At 36.6% G+C, this 18832-nt stretch overlaps 1 protein-coding gene across 4 annotated transcripts in view; it reads right to left on the bottom strand.

Moving 5' to 3' along the window:
• The window catches only part of LOC113112375 (arginyl-tRNA--protein transferase 1-like), a 71248-nt gene extending 52822 nt beyond the window's left edge, over window positions 1–18426 (bottom strand). For 2 of the 4 annotated variants that reach the window (XM_026277916.1, XM_026277917.1), the window contains exons 1-7: window positions 18280–18426; window positions 13107–13170; window positions 12481–12543; window positions 12146–12261; window positions 11384–11482; window positions 10750–10947; window positions 2504–2712 (exon numbers count right to left, since the gene is read on the bottom strand). In XM_026277916.1, coding sequence (XP_026133701.1) covers window positions 2504–2712; window positions 10750–10947; window positions 11384–11482; window positions 12146–12261; window positions 12481–12543; window positions 13107–13170; window positions 18280–18379 — 849 coding nt within the window. In that variant the 5' untranslated portion in view covers window positions 18380–18426. The remainder of the gene's footprint in view (window positions 1–2503; window positions 2713–10749; window positions 10948–11383; window positions 11483–12145; window positions 12262–12480; window positions 12544–13106; window positions 13171–18279) is intronic. The other 2 variants (XM_026277918.1, XM_026277919.1) reach the window with 1 other exon arrangement.
• Window positions 18427–18832: the final 406 nt, after the last annotated feature.

Raw genomic sequence — 18832 nt, 5'->3', positions numbered from 1 at the left:
ACCACAGGAAATGATGTAAAGCTAAAATAATATATATATATATATATATATAAGAATGGGTGATTTGAAGAAGTAGTCCAAGACATGTTGAAGTTTGGCCGGTCAAGATGCATTACAAATTAATAATTAATAGAAAACTTAATTGATTCTTATTAAAATAAGCATATACATTTACAAAATGCAGGTCACAACTATTAATATACATGACAGTCAAGTCATTCTGTGACACTCTGAAGACCAAGTGAGACTAAGCCTCTTTTAACTTGCTGTGTAACGTGTAAAACTGTGTGGGATCAGATGTTGTGTTTGATTAGTAAAACTGAGCTTGACATCTCACACGATCATCTGTGTTTGCACAAGGAAAAACTGGCCTCAGAAGTGAGGAGACAAAGCAAAATGCAATCCTCCAAGAAACATTTAATTGACTGGCAAAGCTGTTCCTAATTAAAGGACCTCTCACTGAGACACTTTCATTGGACGAGGGGCTTATAGTTCACAAGTACCCCAAAAGAGCATGATGGGAGATTTAGCTCCAGTTTTATTTTATTTGGCCCTCACTGGACATCTCTTATTATTGCTTGGCCAAGTAAATGAAGATATTTGCGACTTTAGTTTCAGATAAACATAAGTAAAGTCTTTTAATCTGTAGGGCGATTCTCTTGAGATCTAGACATTTGATTAAGTGTGTGAGGAGTAACCAAGACAAAGAGAGAGAAGCGCTGTCAAAACAGGGGTGAAAGAGGGTAGAAGAAATCTATACAAATCACAACTTGTCAAGATTTTCAATGTGGAGAGTTAGAATGTGCCTCTACTGCCCTCCGCAGGTGTATTTGGGTGATATTGATAACTGCATTCTATCATAAATCTTGAGAAGACATAGACACATACACACTTTAAAAAGTACTTTAAAGTAATGTTCTGGGTTCAATACAATTAAGATTGAGCAAAAAGCTTTTGTGACATAATGAGGATTACAACAGAACCTCTTCATTTTTTTTTAGCAAAAAACAAAAACAAAAAATCATTCTAATATAAATGTATAAAGTTTCAAACTAAAATTTGCATTCAAATTTTGATGTCTAAAAGAAGTATCTTACGCTCACCAAGGCTGCATTTATTAAAAAATAAATAAATAAATACAGCAAAACCTGTATTGTGTATATTGTGAAACTGTTTTGTATGTGAATATATTGTGAAATCTAATTAATTCTTGTGATTTTTTTTGTTGTTGTCATTGTTGCATTCAATACTACAATCTTCATAGTGACATGATCCTTCAGAAATCATTCTAAAAATAAAACAATACATTTAAATAATGTAAAATATATAACAAAAAAAACAACTTTTGAATGTATTACAAGAAATATTTTGTGTGTATATATTTTTGTAAAGTTACATCCAATCTTTCAACAAGCAAACCTGTTGAAGTTTTGCATACGATGAAAGTAAAGGCAGAGAGAGAAAGGATATCAGACAATAATGCCTTCAGAATACCTGCAATACAGCATTTCAGTTTCATTGTTACACGTCGTTTAATTATATGACAGATTCATTGCATGGAAAAGCCCTGCTCAGATCTCCTTTTCTATGTCATGAAAAGGGTAAACTATTCTTTCAATATGTACTGAACCCAGAACAGTCATATATTAAACTTAAAGTAATATCTTCCCTGTCAAACAAAGAATGTTTCACTTACAGTGTGCTGTGGATTATAAAACACACTCCACACGTGTCTGATTAGCTGTATGTAAACATCTCATTAGGCCGGGTGTCTCTGACGTTCCTCTCCGAGGGCTTAATGACCCCACAACTGAGATTTACTGAAATTAGCCCTAACACCCCCATTTCCCAAGTGATAAAATGAGGTCTGGAAAGGAAAGATATGATACTCCACACACTGTATTAAACACATCTGTTTTCATTAATATGCACCAGATAGATAGTGGCAACAAACTACATCAAACTACACTCAACAAGAGTCTGTCACACAAATTAAACTCTTGAATAAACAAATGCACAAATTGTTTGTTTGCATGAGAAAGTTTGTGGTTTTGTACACAAGAGCTGCTTCTAGTCCTGGCCGTGAAGACTCAGATTATCTCATGTGTTGTTTCTAAGCTGAACCACTAACCTTGTTCAGACGGCAGTGACATTGACTGCTATCCACTTAAGATAATTGAATGACATGTTGGAAGTCAATCAAATTAGTCCAGTGGACGAGCTAATCGAGGGATGAATCAGCCCAGTGCTGTCTCCAAGGACAATCACATTTGTGGTATAAGCTGGTCTTTCATACAGACTTGCTTAGAAAGCAGAAACATTGGCTGTTTACCCATGCTGACTTCACCCAAGCAATCACAGCAAAAACAGGAGAGGACAGCTTGGAATATTTAAACAGGATACTCAAATACTGTGATAGTTACAGCGTTGAGATTGGTGCATCCTCTCTTGCTTTGGCCTGCTTCAGTTACTTGATTACATACAAGCAAAGTTGATGTGCTACCTCTAGACGGTGCAGAGGGTCATTGGGTAAGGACTCCGTAATGAACTCCTCCAAAGACTTGGGCTGATTAGATGAAGATTTTGATGGGGAGGGATCCACAGAGGAAGACTTTGCTTCTGGCTGCTTCTGCTGCTCCTTTTGAAGTCGTCTCTCTTTCCTGATGTCCTTAGCTTTCCGACCCAGAGGCCTGCTGGGATCGGCTCCCTTACCTAGATTTAAGAAAACAACAATGATAGAAGATGTGAGCTGACTAAAGCACAAATTGACAGTACAAGCATTACTGCATTGTCCTATCATCAAGCAGTTACACTACTGTTCAAAAGTTTGAGGTCGCTACGGTTTATTTTTTCATGTTTTTAAAAGAAGTTTCTTTATCTGTCCAAGGCTGCATTTATTTGACCAAAACGACAGTAAAAACACTAATATTGTGAAATATTTTTGTACAATTTTAAATAACAATTTTCTATTTGAATATATAGTTAAATGTAATGTATTCCTGTGATCTAAAGCTGAATTTTCAGCATCATTACTTCAGTTTTCAGCGTCCCATGAACTTCAGAAATCATTCTAATATGCTGATTTATTTGCTTTGATGCATTTTGTTTTCTTTTTCATAAGTATTTAATATACAAAAAGTTCATAAAAACTGGAGGAATTTGAAACATCCTTTTGTAACATTGTAAATGTTTTTTTGTGCTTGATTTAATGCGTTCATGCTGAATAAAAATATTACTTCCTTTAAAAAAAGGTGGAGAACGATTTCATCCATGATGAATTTATACAATGCTGTCAAATGGGTGTTTTTACAGGTTTTTCAGCTTGCAAACATATTCATTTCTTAGCATTTCGAATAATGTGCACTGTAAATCACACACATTAAGACCAAGAAAGTAATGGGGTCAATGTTGATTTCATAGCTATATGTGGCATGTGTAATGTTTAAGAACGCACGCCCAATGGGCAGAGGAACACCCTGTGTCTAAAACATGTCAAATAAATAGTTCAGCACAGTGGAAAACTTGACATCTCCAAAAAGAGCAGAGGAAAACCAGCAGGACGAGTCTGAAAAACCTGCGTCCATTTACAGACTACCACATAAACTGTAAGAGGCAGAGCAGTGAAGACTACAGGAGAGGTATAATCAGTAACAGGGCTAGAGCACATCCCACATTTGGAGCTGTTTTGCTGGGTGTGAGAGCATGTTTCTGTAAGCGGCTCGCAGGCACGTTTGTGAACGGTAGGAGAGTGTGATCCTTCGAGCGGGTTACGAGCACGATGTGTGCGCTCCAACGAGTCCTCTAGTTTGCATTAGTAAGCACAGGGCCGGGTCCTCCTGTTTAGATGGAAGTCATCTGCGCTCCTCTGAAATCATGACATCATCACAGCTGTAAAACAACACAGCCTCTGTTTGTTGACTCCCGCTGTTTTTGCGAGGATTGTTCAGGCCAATTGCAGGTTTAAATGAAAGTGTCAGGGTGGTTGTTCATTTGCCCTGAAGGAAACCGAAGGAGGTGGTATTCCCAGATCGAGAACGACAGGCAGGGCTGGTCAGGAAAAGGGGGGACGGAGAGGGTCATTGCATCAGTTACTGTTTCAGAGTGTGTGGCGGTGGCAGCCGGCCATCCATTTCCTACTGAGAAGAGATTAGACTGTGGTCTATACGGTGAACAGTAATGGTGTAATGCTGAGCTAACGCTTGGACACACACTCCAGTCATGACCTTCATCTCTGACAACGGTCAAGCACTCCATCACCTTATTTTACCTCAAAATACACATATCCTGGAGCATAATCACATTTCTAGCTACAATTAAACTTCTTAGAATAATCTGAGTGGAGCATATTATTTAAAGCACTTTCTGCTCTAATTTTAAGTATTGCAATGCATTTGCTAGTTTCTGTGATATTCTGGTCTCTAGATTTGGCTCAGCTTCTTCGTGTAGGCAATTTTGAACTGATTAGCTGGCACTTACGAAAACAGACACGCATATTTGACACCAGAAGTGCAAAATGAAATGCTTCACATGCTGTTCTAGCAGTCAAGAAAATTTGCTGGACTGTGCAAGCTAAACAGTTTATGTGTGATAATGTGTTTTGAACTTTGGCAGTATATATCTGGGTTAGAGTACAATAACCTGCTCCCTCCCTCCATCTCTCTCTCTCAATCTCACTGGACCAACGCCAGGCCCTCGGAGTGCTCCCGGCATCCCATGTCAACAGTTTACACACCGACATCCTGTGTGGAGCAATAAGGAAAGCAGGGTCATTTCCTGCATGTCCCTGTGCCAGCCCGCCTGCCATCAACCCATCAGAGATCAAGGAGTGCATCTCATTAAACCTGTCAGAAGCATATCAATTAAATAAAACATTATTAAAATAAGGAACTATATATTTATATAAAGAAAAGGAAAACTATTCCTAAAACATTTATTGCACATGTTATGATCATCACTACTGTAATTTTTTTTACAAGTAAAGAAAAATAAATAAATAAATAAATAAAAAGTCAGTACAACAAATACTTCCATGATAAACACTTCAGAATTGTAAGTTTAGAGTAGGTTGAATTTTTTTAAAATTCTATTTCAAATAAATGCTGTTCTTTTAAACTTTCTATTGATCAAAAAATTATACCAGTTTTCACAAACAAAACTAAGCAGCAGCACAACGGTTTTCATCACTGGTAATAATAAGAAATGTCTCTTCTGCAGAGAATAAGCACATTAAAATGATTTCTGAAGATCATGTGACACTGAAGACTGGAGTAATGATGCTGAAAATTCAGCTTTGGTCACAGGAATACATTACATTTTAAAATATATACAAATAAAAAACATTTATCTTTCCATTTTCTTTTAAACTGTGATATTATTTCACAATATTACAGTTTTTTGTAAAATAAGAGATTTCTTTCAAAAACACACATACATAAAAAATTATAAATAACGATCCAAACATTTAAACTGTAGTGTGTAGCCTTTTCATTACAAGATTGAAACATAAATGTGTTTTTCATTTCACTTTTAAAAGGAAATGAGCTTAACTGTCATTAAAATAAAGTCACGATGCAATATATATATTATATATTAAGTCTTAAAGAAACTGACCCCAAAAGGTTCTGGACTATTTTGGACAAATTTCAAGAAATTCACCCACAAGCCACACAAGAACAAATATTTACTTACTTTGTTAGTTTAATTGAATACTACAATAAACTCTAGACACCTTAGTTATGTTTAGAAGTGCAGCATTAACCGGATACAACTTGTTAGTTTCACTTGCAACACAACGCACAGATTTGGACCAGCTTTAAAAAGCACATCCGTAACAGACTATTTACACTTTCCCCAAATAAATCTGGCCTTTACACGCTTCACATGAGATGTGGGACCTCCTACAGGACCTCCGAGTGCTGCTCTGTGACTTCCTCCGACAAAGAGCCGGAGTCACTGACACAATTAGTTCTTTCTTAACATTCATTCTTCCCTCTTTTCCTGTTAATACCTCCAGTTGACTTAAAGGAGGGAATGTTTCCGGCCAAGATTGTGAATACAGCAAAGAAATGATAGCGACGTTGAATGGCTTTCCTCCAAATCAGAGTAAACACGAGCGAGAGCCAGGACAAAGACAGCCTGCGTCCTGTAACTCGCACTGTTTAACTGAACTCAGAGTGGATGGGTGCTGGTGAAGTGCTGCCTGGTTATAATACAGAAGAGTATCATATGAATGCATCTGCATAGTCCTCAACTCAGCACACATTAAGAAACCCCTTGACACAGAGGTGAGGGGTTTGAGGTCCAGGTTTTTAACCACTTTCTGCCCAGTTACAACAGTGTTATGTTATTGACACAATTGCAATTCAACTGACTTAAAAATATTAGTATAGCACTTTTCAAAATACATCTGAAAAGAAAAAAAAACCTTTACGAACTCCATCAAGCAAGGCAACTTAAGCACAGAAAATCTTTTTAAAGGGACAGTTCAATACGTATGACTTCCTTTCTTTTGCAAGACACAAAAATTAAGATCTTTTGAAAACTATTTGGGATTCAAACAACACTGGACCCCATTAACTTTCATTGTATGCACAAAAAACACTGATACACTTCTCAAAATATCTTGTTTTGTACTCCATCGAAGAAAGAAATGATAAAGATTAAGATGAGAATCCTTAGACAAGAATAAACTAAACTAAAATAATAGTAACTAAATAGTAAAAAACAAATATATATAATTTATAATACATAATAATTTATAATACTTTTAATGGTTTTTAATGATTACACTATAATAATAATAATTGTACAAATATGAACACTACTGAACACAGCTCAGAGTGTATGAAGACTAATTAAATGAGTCCTGGTCAAATGCTGAATATTATCATATTTGACTAGGAACACGGAGCGGAGTGTACTGAGGTCACACAGATCTTTAGCAGTATACACGAGCTGTTTCGAGTGGGCGCTTGTGTGCAAGCGAGAGATCAACTCTGACAGATCTGTTCCTGTAGAAGACACATTCTCCCTCTCCAGCAGTTAACAGTTCGTAAAAAATCCAGAACTGCCTTTCCTTGCGGACTCATGGACACACATATACAGCAACACATGCTAATGTATATGCAGCAGAAACTGAAAAGACACATTCCTTCAGATGCATGTACACCTGCCGACACACACACACACACACACTCCCTGAGGGGACAGTGGAAGGTATATTTACTGTGTGGGGATGAGTCCAGGCCGGGTGAATTAGAGCTGGCACACTCCTTTATGAGAGGAAAACATATGGAAAGAGGAATAGTGGGGCGTGGAGAAGAGAAACACTTTTACTATCGGATCAACACACAAACACACATGCACTGGCAACAAAAAATTTAACCTAAAAGATACTTTGTTATACACATTCCTGGTCTTTTAAAGCAAGAATTATCAATATGATACCCTTTTAAAAAACAAATTGATTATTAAATGTCATGTTTCGCTGTTTGAGTGTAGAAGGGATTTGCGTTCATAAACAGATTTCATGAATGTGTGAAAACTAATCAAATGAACAAACGATTGGCCTTTTCACACAGCAATTGTTACAATCAACTTACATCAGACAGTCAAATGATTCATTAATGTTTTTGTTTCAGCATAATTAATGCTGCTCACTTAAACAAACATTATTTTCATTCAAAAAGACAACGTATATAGCTTGTGCTGCAGTTATGCTACCGTTCAAATGTTTGAGGTCAGTTTTTTTTTAAAGAAAATAATATTTCAGGATGGATTAAGTTAGAGTAAAGACATTTATATAATGTTGCAAAAAATCTATTTGAAATAAATGTGATTATTTTGAAATTTCTAATCATCGAAAATAAAATAGTATTGATGCTGAATATACAGCTTTGTTCACAAGAAATATATTACATTTTAAAATAGATTCAAACAGAAAACCGTTTTTTAACTAATTCCTAAAATTATTGATTTTGCTGTATTTTTGAACAAATAAATGCAGCCTTGACGAACTTAAGACACTTTCAAAAACATATTCAAAATCTTAAGACCTCAAACTTCTGTACAATAGTGTATAAAAATGCTTCCTCCAATGATGTGACATGCACTTTTACTTTTCACACTTAACTAACCTCCGGTGTGGAATCAGTCATTAAGCTCAGTATGTGTCAATGCTAACAACAGACATTAATGGTCATTAAGCGAGCTGCGATACATTTGACAGAGAGAGATTTCTCTTTCTTTTATGAGCCTCTATAAATCCTTCCCATTTCCGGACCGTTCTGTGGGGTGCTCATTCCAGGAGCCAGTAGATGTATGGGACTTTTAATTTGTCTATAATTCATATTCAGAGATGCATGTTCCTTGTGCTACTGGGAATTTATTATATGTTTGGGCTCAAGCACTATAAAGGAAAGCAAGGTGTTGACTCACATTAGATACTTCTGATAAAGCTTCAAACTTCATTTAGCTAAAGAGTGAAATTCAGTTTGATGTGGGAAGTGATGTTTTACAGGAACGACTGTCTTGCACAGATGTAAAAAAAAATAACAAAATCAGATGCCACATTTATTTCTGAGCACATGCTGCCCTCTAGTGTTTCTCAGAGGAGCATCTTCCAGTTACCAGTCCGGTTAGGAATTGACAACTGGTTCTTATTCAGAACTGGTTCAGTTTTAAGACCCAGATGATTTTAATAACATTAGGTTGTATTAAATGCACTGGATCCTTAGAAAACTTCTAAGAAGCCTCAAAATGTCTTAAATCAGCGGTTCTCAATTCCAGCACATTTTGTATGTATCTCTTATTACTGCAGACATTTGTTCTATTTAACCAGAAGAGCCCTGTGAAGTGGACATTAGAGGATATTCCACCATGATGCCAGTTTGAAGGGAGCGTATATGTTCCATTCAAAGGGCATTAAAGTACACAACACGTGAATGTAAATAATATTTATTTACAGAGGTATATTATGTCACACAAAAGAGTCATGCAAAATATGCAAAGCGCTTGTATGGACTGGATTTGAGAACCACTTACTCAATAAAACAAGCAATAAAATAACCACAACAATTTCTTATTTTAATTCAACCTCTCACCAGCTGTTTTTCCTTTGAGGAATCAGAGTTCCACCCATCTAGAAAAGGCTGGCTAAATTATAAAGTCTAATTTTCAGTGTGATTTCTAGACCCTGTAATAATCTTATGTCTCCAAGGGCATTGTACCATGAATATACAAAACAAGACCAAGCTCTATAATATTTAATCAGGTAGATGTTGTAAGAAAAACATTTAAAGATACTTAGAGTAAAATAACACAACTGGAGGTCTTTGGGTCTTCACATACTGTTGTGGATGGTGGGGGCCAAAATGATTTAAGAGATGATGGTAACCTTGATGATGGTTCTTTAGCCTCTTAATCAATGTACAGAAAAATGTGCTAAACTTTTCTGACAATGTTTCCATTGCTGCAACTGATTCTACAACACCAAGGCCAAAAACCTTAAGCATGCTGGAATCTTTGAGTTTGCAGTCTGAACTGGATGTGACGAGAAAGACATAATGCACTCTAAAAAATTCTGGGTATATTCTTAAATCTTAATTCTTGGGTTATTACGGGGATTATTTTTTATATTTTTACCCAGGCGCTGGATAGTTTTTCTGTAACTCAGCTGCATTTTCAGTGACTGTCAATACAAATGATGAACCCCCTACCACACTTACCCAGCGCTGTAACCCAATGTTGGGTAACCCTGTGACAAACCAGTAAATTCTGTGTTCTGCTCTGAGAGAAAACTTGAGTGACAGGAAAGTAAGGTTTGGAACACATTGTATTCCTGTCAAATGTTTACTGTATACATAGGAACATAAATAAATAGTAACCTACTGTAACATTTTGTTACAGCTAGTGTCTGCTTGGAATACTAGCCTACACCGGATCTACACTAAAAGCAAGCACCACTCCGGTGCCACCATGGAAGTTTCACCTCCCGCCAAATGAATGCATGACTCAAAGACTTTAGATATACCAAAGATGGTGCACTCCTATTACATATGAATGGGAAAAAGTGCAATGCTTAATATGGCGGAATAGTCCTGCCTTGTCAATAAAAAAAGCCAAATGAGACCCACGCTAAGACTGCACATGCGTATTGGCCGGTCAAGCCTGAAAAATTAGGGGGTTTTTTTAACACTATTGGAGCAGGAAAAACAACATTCATGAGGTAGTTGTTTTAAGATTTCATTGGTGAACAGTTTTGGAGAATTTGATGTTTCCCCATTCAGAAAGATAGGAGCTGCACGCCGAGAGGCATTTCAAAGACGGCCACCAAGTGAAATGACTTGTCTTAAAGGGACTTTGGGTGTATCTCAATCAGCCCTCAAGCTTGTGAATCTCCCTTAATATTTCTGACTCCTTTATCAGTGCCCTGGCTACTGAACTAGTGAGCTGATTGAGACACAGCCTTTAATTTACTCCAAAGTAGTTATTTTAAACCAGCATTTTTAGAGAACTAACAACACAACCCATCTTTCTGTTGTGATGTCCTAATTGGTTGCACACAACAGTAATGCATTCCTATTGTGGTCCACAACTAATTTTCTTTGTGATGAACCAATTATTTTTGTCAAAAATACTCAAAAATCTGTCTCAAACATATCAGTTATTGGTGAATCAATCAAATAACTGTAACTGTGGTATATGTACTTAAAGCTGACATGTTTAAGAAGCCCATTCTATGAGACTGACCTGGTTTGGGTGTAACATTAGGAGTTTTCTCTTCTGGGGCGGGCGCTGCATCTTCTCTGGCCGGTGTTGGTGCAGACGAGTTAGTGGTGTCTGTGTCTGGGCTGGTGCTGATGTCCTGTACATCACTATGGTCTGCTTCCAGAGGGTCTTGAGGAGGTGGGTGAACACCCTCTTCATGCGCAGAGACCATGGGCTCTCCTAAAGAATCAACACATGCACATTTAAGATATCCATCATCACAGGGACTCTCATGTGGTCTACCACAGGAATTCATTCAACTCGCACCGCTACTGGAACCATCAAATTATGCAAATCATTTGAAAAGAAAACCACAATTGGTTGCATTCTAGAACACAGTCAGACAGGTTTTAAACTTGCATGTCTACATAGAATGAAATGGGTCTCGATCGGGAAGGGACTGTAGTCGCAAGCACAACTTCACATTATAAACCCTAACAAAACCTGTCCTACACAACACTGCACAAACAAATCATGCACAGAAAACACTAAATATGGAGAATAAGACAAAAAGGGAAGAAAACTGTGAAATATGGGTGAGATAACACGTGATGCCTGGATGACAGGAAGGGATCAACATCTGATCAATGTCTGGTCTACAGCACAGAAAGCGCACCTGACAAAAACGACTGGGTTTTTCCTGCAGCTATAGCCACTGTCCTCTGAAGTATGGAAGAGAAGGGCTTTAGACGACCTTTGATATCTTCTAACAAACCTGGGATTGCAAACCGAATCAGACCAGACCACAAGACATAAGAAACAGACAGAGGCTATACCTGTAGAAAACATTGGCTTGGGGATGCAATCTTTATACACTGGCTCAAATTAGGCAGCTGGGCAATATACAGAATCATATGTAACCAGATATGATTTGCTGCCAGTGTAAAATTAAGTGACACTGTGAAAACATGAGCCATTTCAAAGGAGAAAAAAAGTTTGATTCCTCCAGTCATTTTCTCTGAACGGTTTCCAAACTGGTTCAATTATTTGTTTGTGTCATTTTAATATATTAAAATGTTTCAGTAAACATACATTATACGGCTCAGTGAATGAAAATGATTCAATATTCTTATGTTCTCATTTTGAACTGCTTTAAATGCTGAAATTATGAATCCTCTATTGGAAAAATAAATCAATTTCAACATCAGATCTAATTCATAACTTAAGATAAACACTGAATATCAGTAAAAGCTATTATTTATTAGTCAACTCTTCAGTTGAAGGGATGCAAATCACACGTTTTATACTATTTTCTGTAAATCAAGAGCTTTTTTAAATTAGTCCATAAAACAGACAATATGACAGCAGGTTTATGATACTTAGTGAATGTTGGGCATAAATTGCCACTAGTTGTTGATATCCAGTAAATGGCGCTCACCTTCACGTCCCTCATCATGCCTCTCTACTGGCATCTCTCCTTTGGAGAGGAACCGGTTCACCTTCTTCAAGGTCTTTTTGTGAGTCTTCGACGGATGGAAGTTCAAAGCATGGCACCTTCAGAAAACAAGTACAACAGAATATTAATATATGAAGAAAGTGAAAAGGACACAACATATTTGACGTTGCATTGTTTTTTAGCGTTTCTGAGCTGTGATATATACAGTTAAAATGATCACTCAATAGTCACTTAACTCATTTGACTATAAAATATTAATTTTAATATACCACAGAGTATCCTGTATATAGTAAAATAAAAACATTTGGATCCTTTACCTGATGGTGTACTGTGGGCAGCATGTCTTATCCATAACAGGCTTGTAAACATATTTGCCACTTCTAAAAATAAAAATAATAATAATTGTAAAAATTGTAAATTTAAATAGAATAAGATTAAAATGTAGGCATACACAAACCAATAATTAATGATTAATAAAAGCAGTTCATTAATGCTGGGCTCACTACTAACTCTTCATTAAAATTCACAGTTCTTCTTGTAATAAATAATAATTTATTAAAACTTTACATATATAAATGATAATGTTTCAATTAACCCTGGCATTGTACACTATAAAAATGTTGGCCCTATGACAAACTTATTGTTTCTCTTGATGAATATATATATATTCACTCAAGTTGATCTTGAAAAATGGTCTTAAATGTGGATTTGTGTTGACTTGAATCACATTTCTTGAGAAAAGCCATTTGTCTTGTTGTAAGGGGAGTATGTCTGATTCGGTCATTACACTGACTAGACTACTGCATCCTGTTCATGTGTAAAAGTGATTCCTGCGAAGATATTATGCAAGAAAACCTATTTATGTGGCACATGATTTAGAGTCAGAAGACTATACTATTAAACACGCAGTTCAGAGGTCAGACAATAATAATAACATCAGCACCTCCTCCAGCCTCTGTCGATGAGATCTTGGTAGTCCTGCACTGTCATATTATGGGACCACATGCCTAGAGAGAGAGAGAAACACATCACTTAGAACATACAACACAAACTTACCAGGATAAACCTCTTAAATAAAGACACTTAAGAAGCTGTGTGTGCATACATGTATAATATAGGGCATCTTAAGCCGGTGTTATATCCATGTGTACTGTAGATATGAGACACAAATGGACCCCTGACAGCAAAGCTCTCTGACACACTGTTCAGAAAGGAAAACATTTCCTTTGACGTCACAGAGAAGTACATTCCCACACAAGGACACGTACAGGACATCGGCCCTCAAAGCTTTGAGAATCCTCTACATTTTTTGGCTGTGGTGTTAAAGGGATATTCCACCCCAAAATGAACTTTTATCATTAATAACTTAACGTACCAAAGTAAAAGCTTTGTTCATCTTCGGAACACAGTTTAAGATATTTTGGATAAAACCAGGAGGCTTGTCACTGTCCATCGTACTGAGGCGCCAGTACGATCACTTGCATTGCATGTGAACTGGAGGACGCTGAAACTCAGCTTGTGCCTCACAGATTTGAGATATATAGGCTATATATTACAGAAACCTTGAAATGTGGTACTGGTAAAAACTGGTAGAGCACTGCGCTAGCAAGCAAGCAAGCGCAAGGTTGGGGGTTCGATTCCCCGGGAACACATGATATGTAAAAATTGATAGCCTGAATGCACTGTAAGTCGGTTTGTATAAAAGCGTCTGCTAAATGCATAAATTTAAATTTAAATTTAAAAGAAAATATTCAAACCAAAATAAATGGGCTACTCTCTGATTATGTAATCCATATGAAATGTGCATTTCTCTCTGGTGTTTGTGGCGAGTCCGCATCGTCAACTTCATATTTGCGGCGACACAGAAAACAAAAGTTTATTACTAAACAATTAAATGTCTCTTTGCTAATTTAGACACATTCATAATCATAACTTTAACCGGTTCTTTGTGGCAAGCTTATTGTGTGCGGTCATAATGCTTATTATCCTGTAGGCTATAGCCTATTTAAGTAAATAAATTTATATAAAGGGGCGATTTGTCCATGAATGGCTTAAATGAACAACTACTAGTCAACTAGAAAAAAAGAAAATTGTCGGAGGCAGCCCTTATTCCACATATCTTCGAACCAGCAAGCCATTCTGGGTTGAGCGAGTGACCCCACGGAATGTGTTAGCGCTGCGGAATATTAAGAACGCTCTCCGCTCCCCCCAACATGTGACTCCCCCTTGTCACATGACCCGCGGTGCGCTTGCGGCATTCTGAAAAGTTTAGATGTTTTTAACTCGATGCGGTGCGGACGCTCCTGGAAAAAATGAGCGCGTCGCAAGCACGTCGCTTCCATTATGACCGTTCAATCCACGCGCCTACATTGGAAATAACGAACTTGAGCAAGCAAAAGACTCGATATGTGAACAGCCCCTTATGCTGCTCATTGTAGGCTACAGGAGCAGTGAGCAGCATAGAGCGCCCTCTCACAGCTGTAGACGGTAATGTTTTCTCTTAGTTCATTTCTCTTGGTTCATGTCAAATTCATTTTTATAAATAAGTCCCACCTGACTATAAGTCGCAGGACCAGCCAAACTATGAAAAAAAGTGCAACTTATAGTCCGGAAAGTAAGGTAACAAAAAAAATATTTGCTTTTTGGCAGATTTTAGAAAGAACACAAGGGGGTGCTGTCAAGCAGGAATGGTCAGTGAACAATCATTTAAGATTTATTACTATTTAAAATTCTGTTTGTAATTTACATATATGAATTCGATTTTGAGCATAACACCATTTTAATAGCAAAGTACGATAACGGTGCATAAAATTTACATAAATAATGCTCTTAAAAAGTTAAAGGGAAAGTGCTAGATTACAGAAAACAATGTAAACACACACACATAACTTAAACAACAAAAAAGGGTAAATAACAATAGGAGTAAATATTGTTTGATGTACTGATATCATGCATTGCTACTGAAACGCTCAGACTGTTATTTTATATACGGAGATTCTGAACTGGATTTTTAAGTGGGATTTTTAGGTGGGAAACTGAATAAATAGTCTTTATATTTTGCACCTTGTTTTATCTATTTTCTGTGATCCATTTTAGAGGTGGCTTAATGTATAGAATGCTTCATTAAAGAATTTTGTAAAAAAAAATTAGGAAGAGAATTGCTTTTGAAAAAAGAATCTGCTAAATGTACAAAAAGTAAATGTACAATTATCAAGAAAAATGAAATGACAATTAAAACACTTCCAGAATCTGAGCCAGGAAAAAGCAGGTGCTCACTTTCAAGCTCTACAGGCAAGAACAATAGTTCTCAAAGCAAAAACAAACAGACGATTCAATAGAACACGACACAATCCAGAAAGACCCATGAAGTGACATCAGTCTGATCAGCACAACAAAAGAGGTTTGTTTTTACCTGACTTATCGTACATTAATCTGGCTGACAAAAGGCACCTGTTTTCCACAACACAATAGCCCCTGATTCCATTTGAAGCAGAAAACAAGCCAGCAACAAGCCCTTAAAAGATTACAAATGTGAGTAATCATTTCAAACACACTACATGATTTCCTCATGAAAAATTAAAATCTTCACTGACAAACAGTTCAGTTCAGTCCCAAACCGCACCATGCAACAACAGTTAGTCAGGGCCCTGAAAAGACAGAGCCGGACCACAACCTGTGCTAGCTAACCTGCAGTCTGATTTATTACTGCACTGCTTGAATACTCTACTCGTATAATAAAGAATAATAACTCAAAAAAAACATGAGCTCTCTATTTAAACACTCATAAACAGGGATTGACAGTGCAAGCATTTCACTAAAAATAGAAGTGTATGAAGCCTAAAATGCATACAAATTTTGAAAAAATTATTGCGGGACCCTAAAATGTAACAATAAAAAGAATAAACATTCAATTATATGAAATTTAAGGTCATAAGGTGTCTTCATTATCATTTCAAGAGGTCTTAACGTGGGGATGTAAAACAAGGAACCGCGACACAGCCTAACGTGAATATTAAACTTCAAAAGATGATGATGATGATGATGATTTCATTAAATACATAAATGTGCTGCCTGTTTAAAAGGGAAGGCTCACGCTTTCAGAGATTAAATTTTTTCTCTGCCTCATCTTTTTTGGATGAAAAGCCAGCAACACTAAAGCATAGACATTTCAAAATTATAGTCCTGGTGTACTTCAAGGTTGTGAATTATTAAAAGTTGCACATAATTCATTGAGGATTTTTCTAATAAATTAAATATTTCCTTGTATTCATTGCACTAAAAAGATTTTAAATACACTCATAATTTTGCAATTTAGAAGCATGTGTCTGACAAAGGATTGAGGCTGTGGGTAATCTCTGGGTTAAGCATTAGCCCAGTATAATGCAATCTCATTACATAAATTTGATCAGAGAGTGTTAAAGTTGAAAGTTTAAGACAAGTCATTCACTTCTATATAGTTATGCCAGTCCTTAAGTCACCCAGCAGCAGCTTTTCCTGCATTTCCACTAGACTGCTGATATTTATAGGAACTGGTCAGTATACTTTACAAAGAAAAATTATGCACAGCTTTACCACAACTGTAGTTCAGCCCAAATAAAAGAGAAATCTGTACTGTTCAAAAAGTCAAGGTGAAACCAAAACTGACCCATTTACCATCTCAGACTTATTATTCATGATACACTAGTGCACATTACTCAAAAAAAGATTAAGAAGAAGAACGTGCATCTACTACTGCAAAGTCCAAAATAATGCATTGACTTAGACTGATTGTGAATGATGCACTGCTCATATTACTAAAAACAAAAAAAAACATCATCAGGCCCTCTTATATTTCAACAGCCCAGCTTTATTCTGGTATATAACACCCAGTTTTGACAAATACATTCGCAATTAATAACCTAAATTAAAGTCCTGTCCAGCATTTCTTCGCATTGAATTTCCAGTTTCAATTGGAAATGCATGCAATTTTCATGCTGACTTTAAAAGGTTCAAGTACTTGCTTTAACTTTCTGATGCTTTGGCAATCAATTTAACTATTCTCCTACATGGCAAGATTGAAATGGTGGTCATGGCTGCCAATCGGTTAAAAACAGAGCCCCATAAGATATGAAGAGTTACTGAGACAATCACCATAATGCTGGTCACTAGAATAATCAAAGCAAGTTATTTAGGACTCCTGCCAAACTAAAGTAATCAAACGTCTCTGAACGGTCCTCGTGATGGCTTCCAGCCACATCAGGATTAGCATCAGAGGCACGCTTCCTTCTTCCGGTCTTCCACATAATATGGCATGGAGCAGATTAGCAGGATCAGATTATCTCCAGCACGTTCATTCACAGACAAGCTTCATTTCAGTCTGAATTATCTGGTGGCTGCAGCAAAAAAACAAACCGAGAGTACATAAAACCACTTATTTCCATGACCATCCTAGAGCATCAAACTTACAATTCCCTGGAGCATTTTTAACTATTAATGGATTGGGAAATACGAAAACTGGTACATCTGGCACGTTCTAAAAAGATTTATGTTTAAGCTGTAACATAGAAGCTCAATAGTACAGGGGTTTTCAAACTGCAATGAGGAGGTCGCAAGGGCGAACTAGGGAGTCTGTATAAAATGTAAAGACAAATAAAAAATAAGTAATACTTTCATGAATTAAAAAAAAAATACTGTATTAATAATAAAAAATTAAAAATAATAATAATAATAATAATAATAATAATAATAATACATATATATATATACACACACACACACACACACACACACACACATATATATATATATATATATATATATATATATAAAATACTCCTTTAAAATTGCAAACTGACACATTTCATTGAGAGGAAAGGTTTTGCTGACAGCTGACAAGGTCTACTTTCCACTATAAGACCATCATGCTGTTAATAATGGATTGCACGATGAAGTACTATAAGCAACCCATTTGGAACTATATAAGCAATACTTTATATCACTAAGCGTCTCAATATTTGATAAATCATGCTCACGAAAGCTAGTCAAAACAGAGTGGTCAGACCCGGCTTCCCTGAACAGTTCCGTCAAGTCATTGAAACTTACCACCAGCCATTGGTAACAGATTAATATCCACTCACCGTGTGAGAAATTGCCGGTTTCATGCTTACAGTAACCGCAGCGATAGCCGCCATCTCCCCCAAAATACTCCACTATACTGTACGATCCACCCGCTGCCATTTCCACGCTCTCAGCTGCGCAAAGAACCCTACTTCATGAATATTAATTACGCTGCGTAACGTTCGCCCAGTGCGCTCCTCTGATTGGTCTGACTTGCTGAATCCCCGCCCCAAGTAGGTGGGCGCCAGCGTGATTGAAACATTCCCATAGGCTTTCAGTATGAACTAAGGAATGCGGAAGTAAAGCGTGTGACGCGTGTATCACAGTAGGAAGTAAAGTTTCCAAATATTAATTTTATTATTTGGATTTAAATAATAATAACTGCATTAATCCGTTGATTAGATCTCTTTTTGTTAATACATCTTCTCCTCCATATAAATGATGTTTCCTTCATTTGAGTGGGGACATTTTTGGGGAGTTCTTTGTCATTATTGTGTTACTAATAAAAGCAAAACAATGTCCTTTAAAATTGCTCACAGATTGTATTGTAATTTTAAAACGTAGTCAGCGTAG

This window comes from Carassius auratus, chromosome 13 (genome assembly GCF_003368295.1).
Source record: "Carassius auratus strain Wakin chromosome 13, ASM336829v1, whole genome shotgun sequence".
Classification (NCBI taxonomy): Eukaryota; Metazoa; Chordata; class Actinopteri; order Cypriniformes; family Cyprinidae; genus Carassius; species Carassius auratus.
This window is presented reverse-complemented; position numbering and strand designations above follow the sequence as displayed.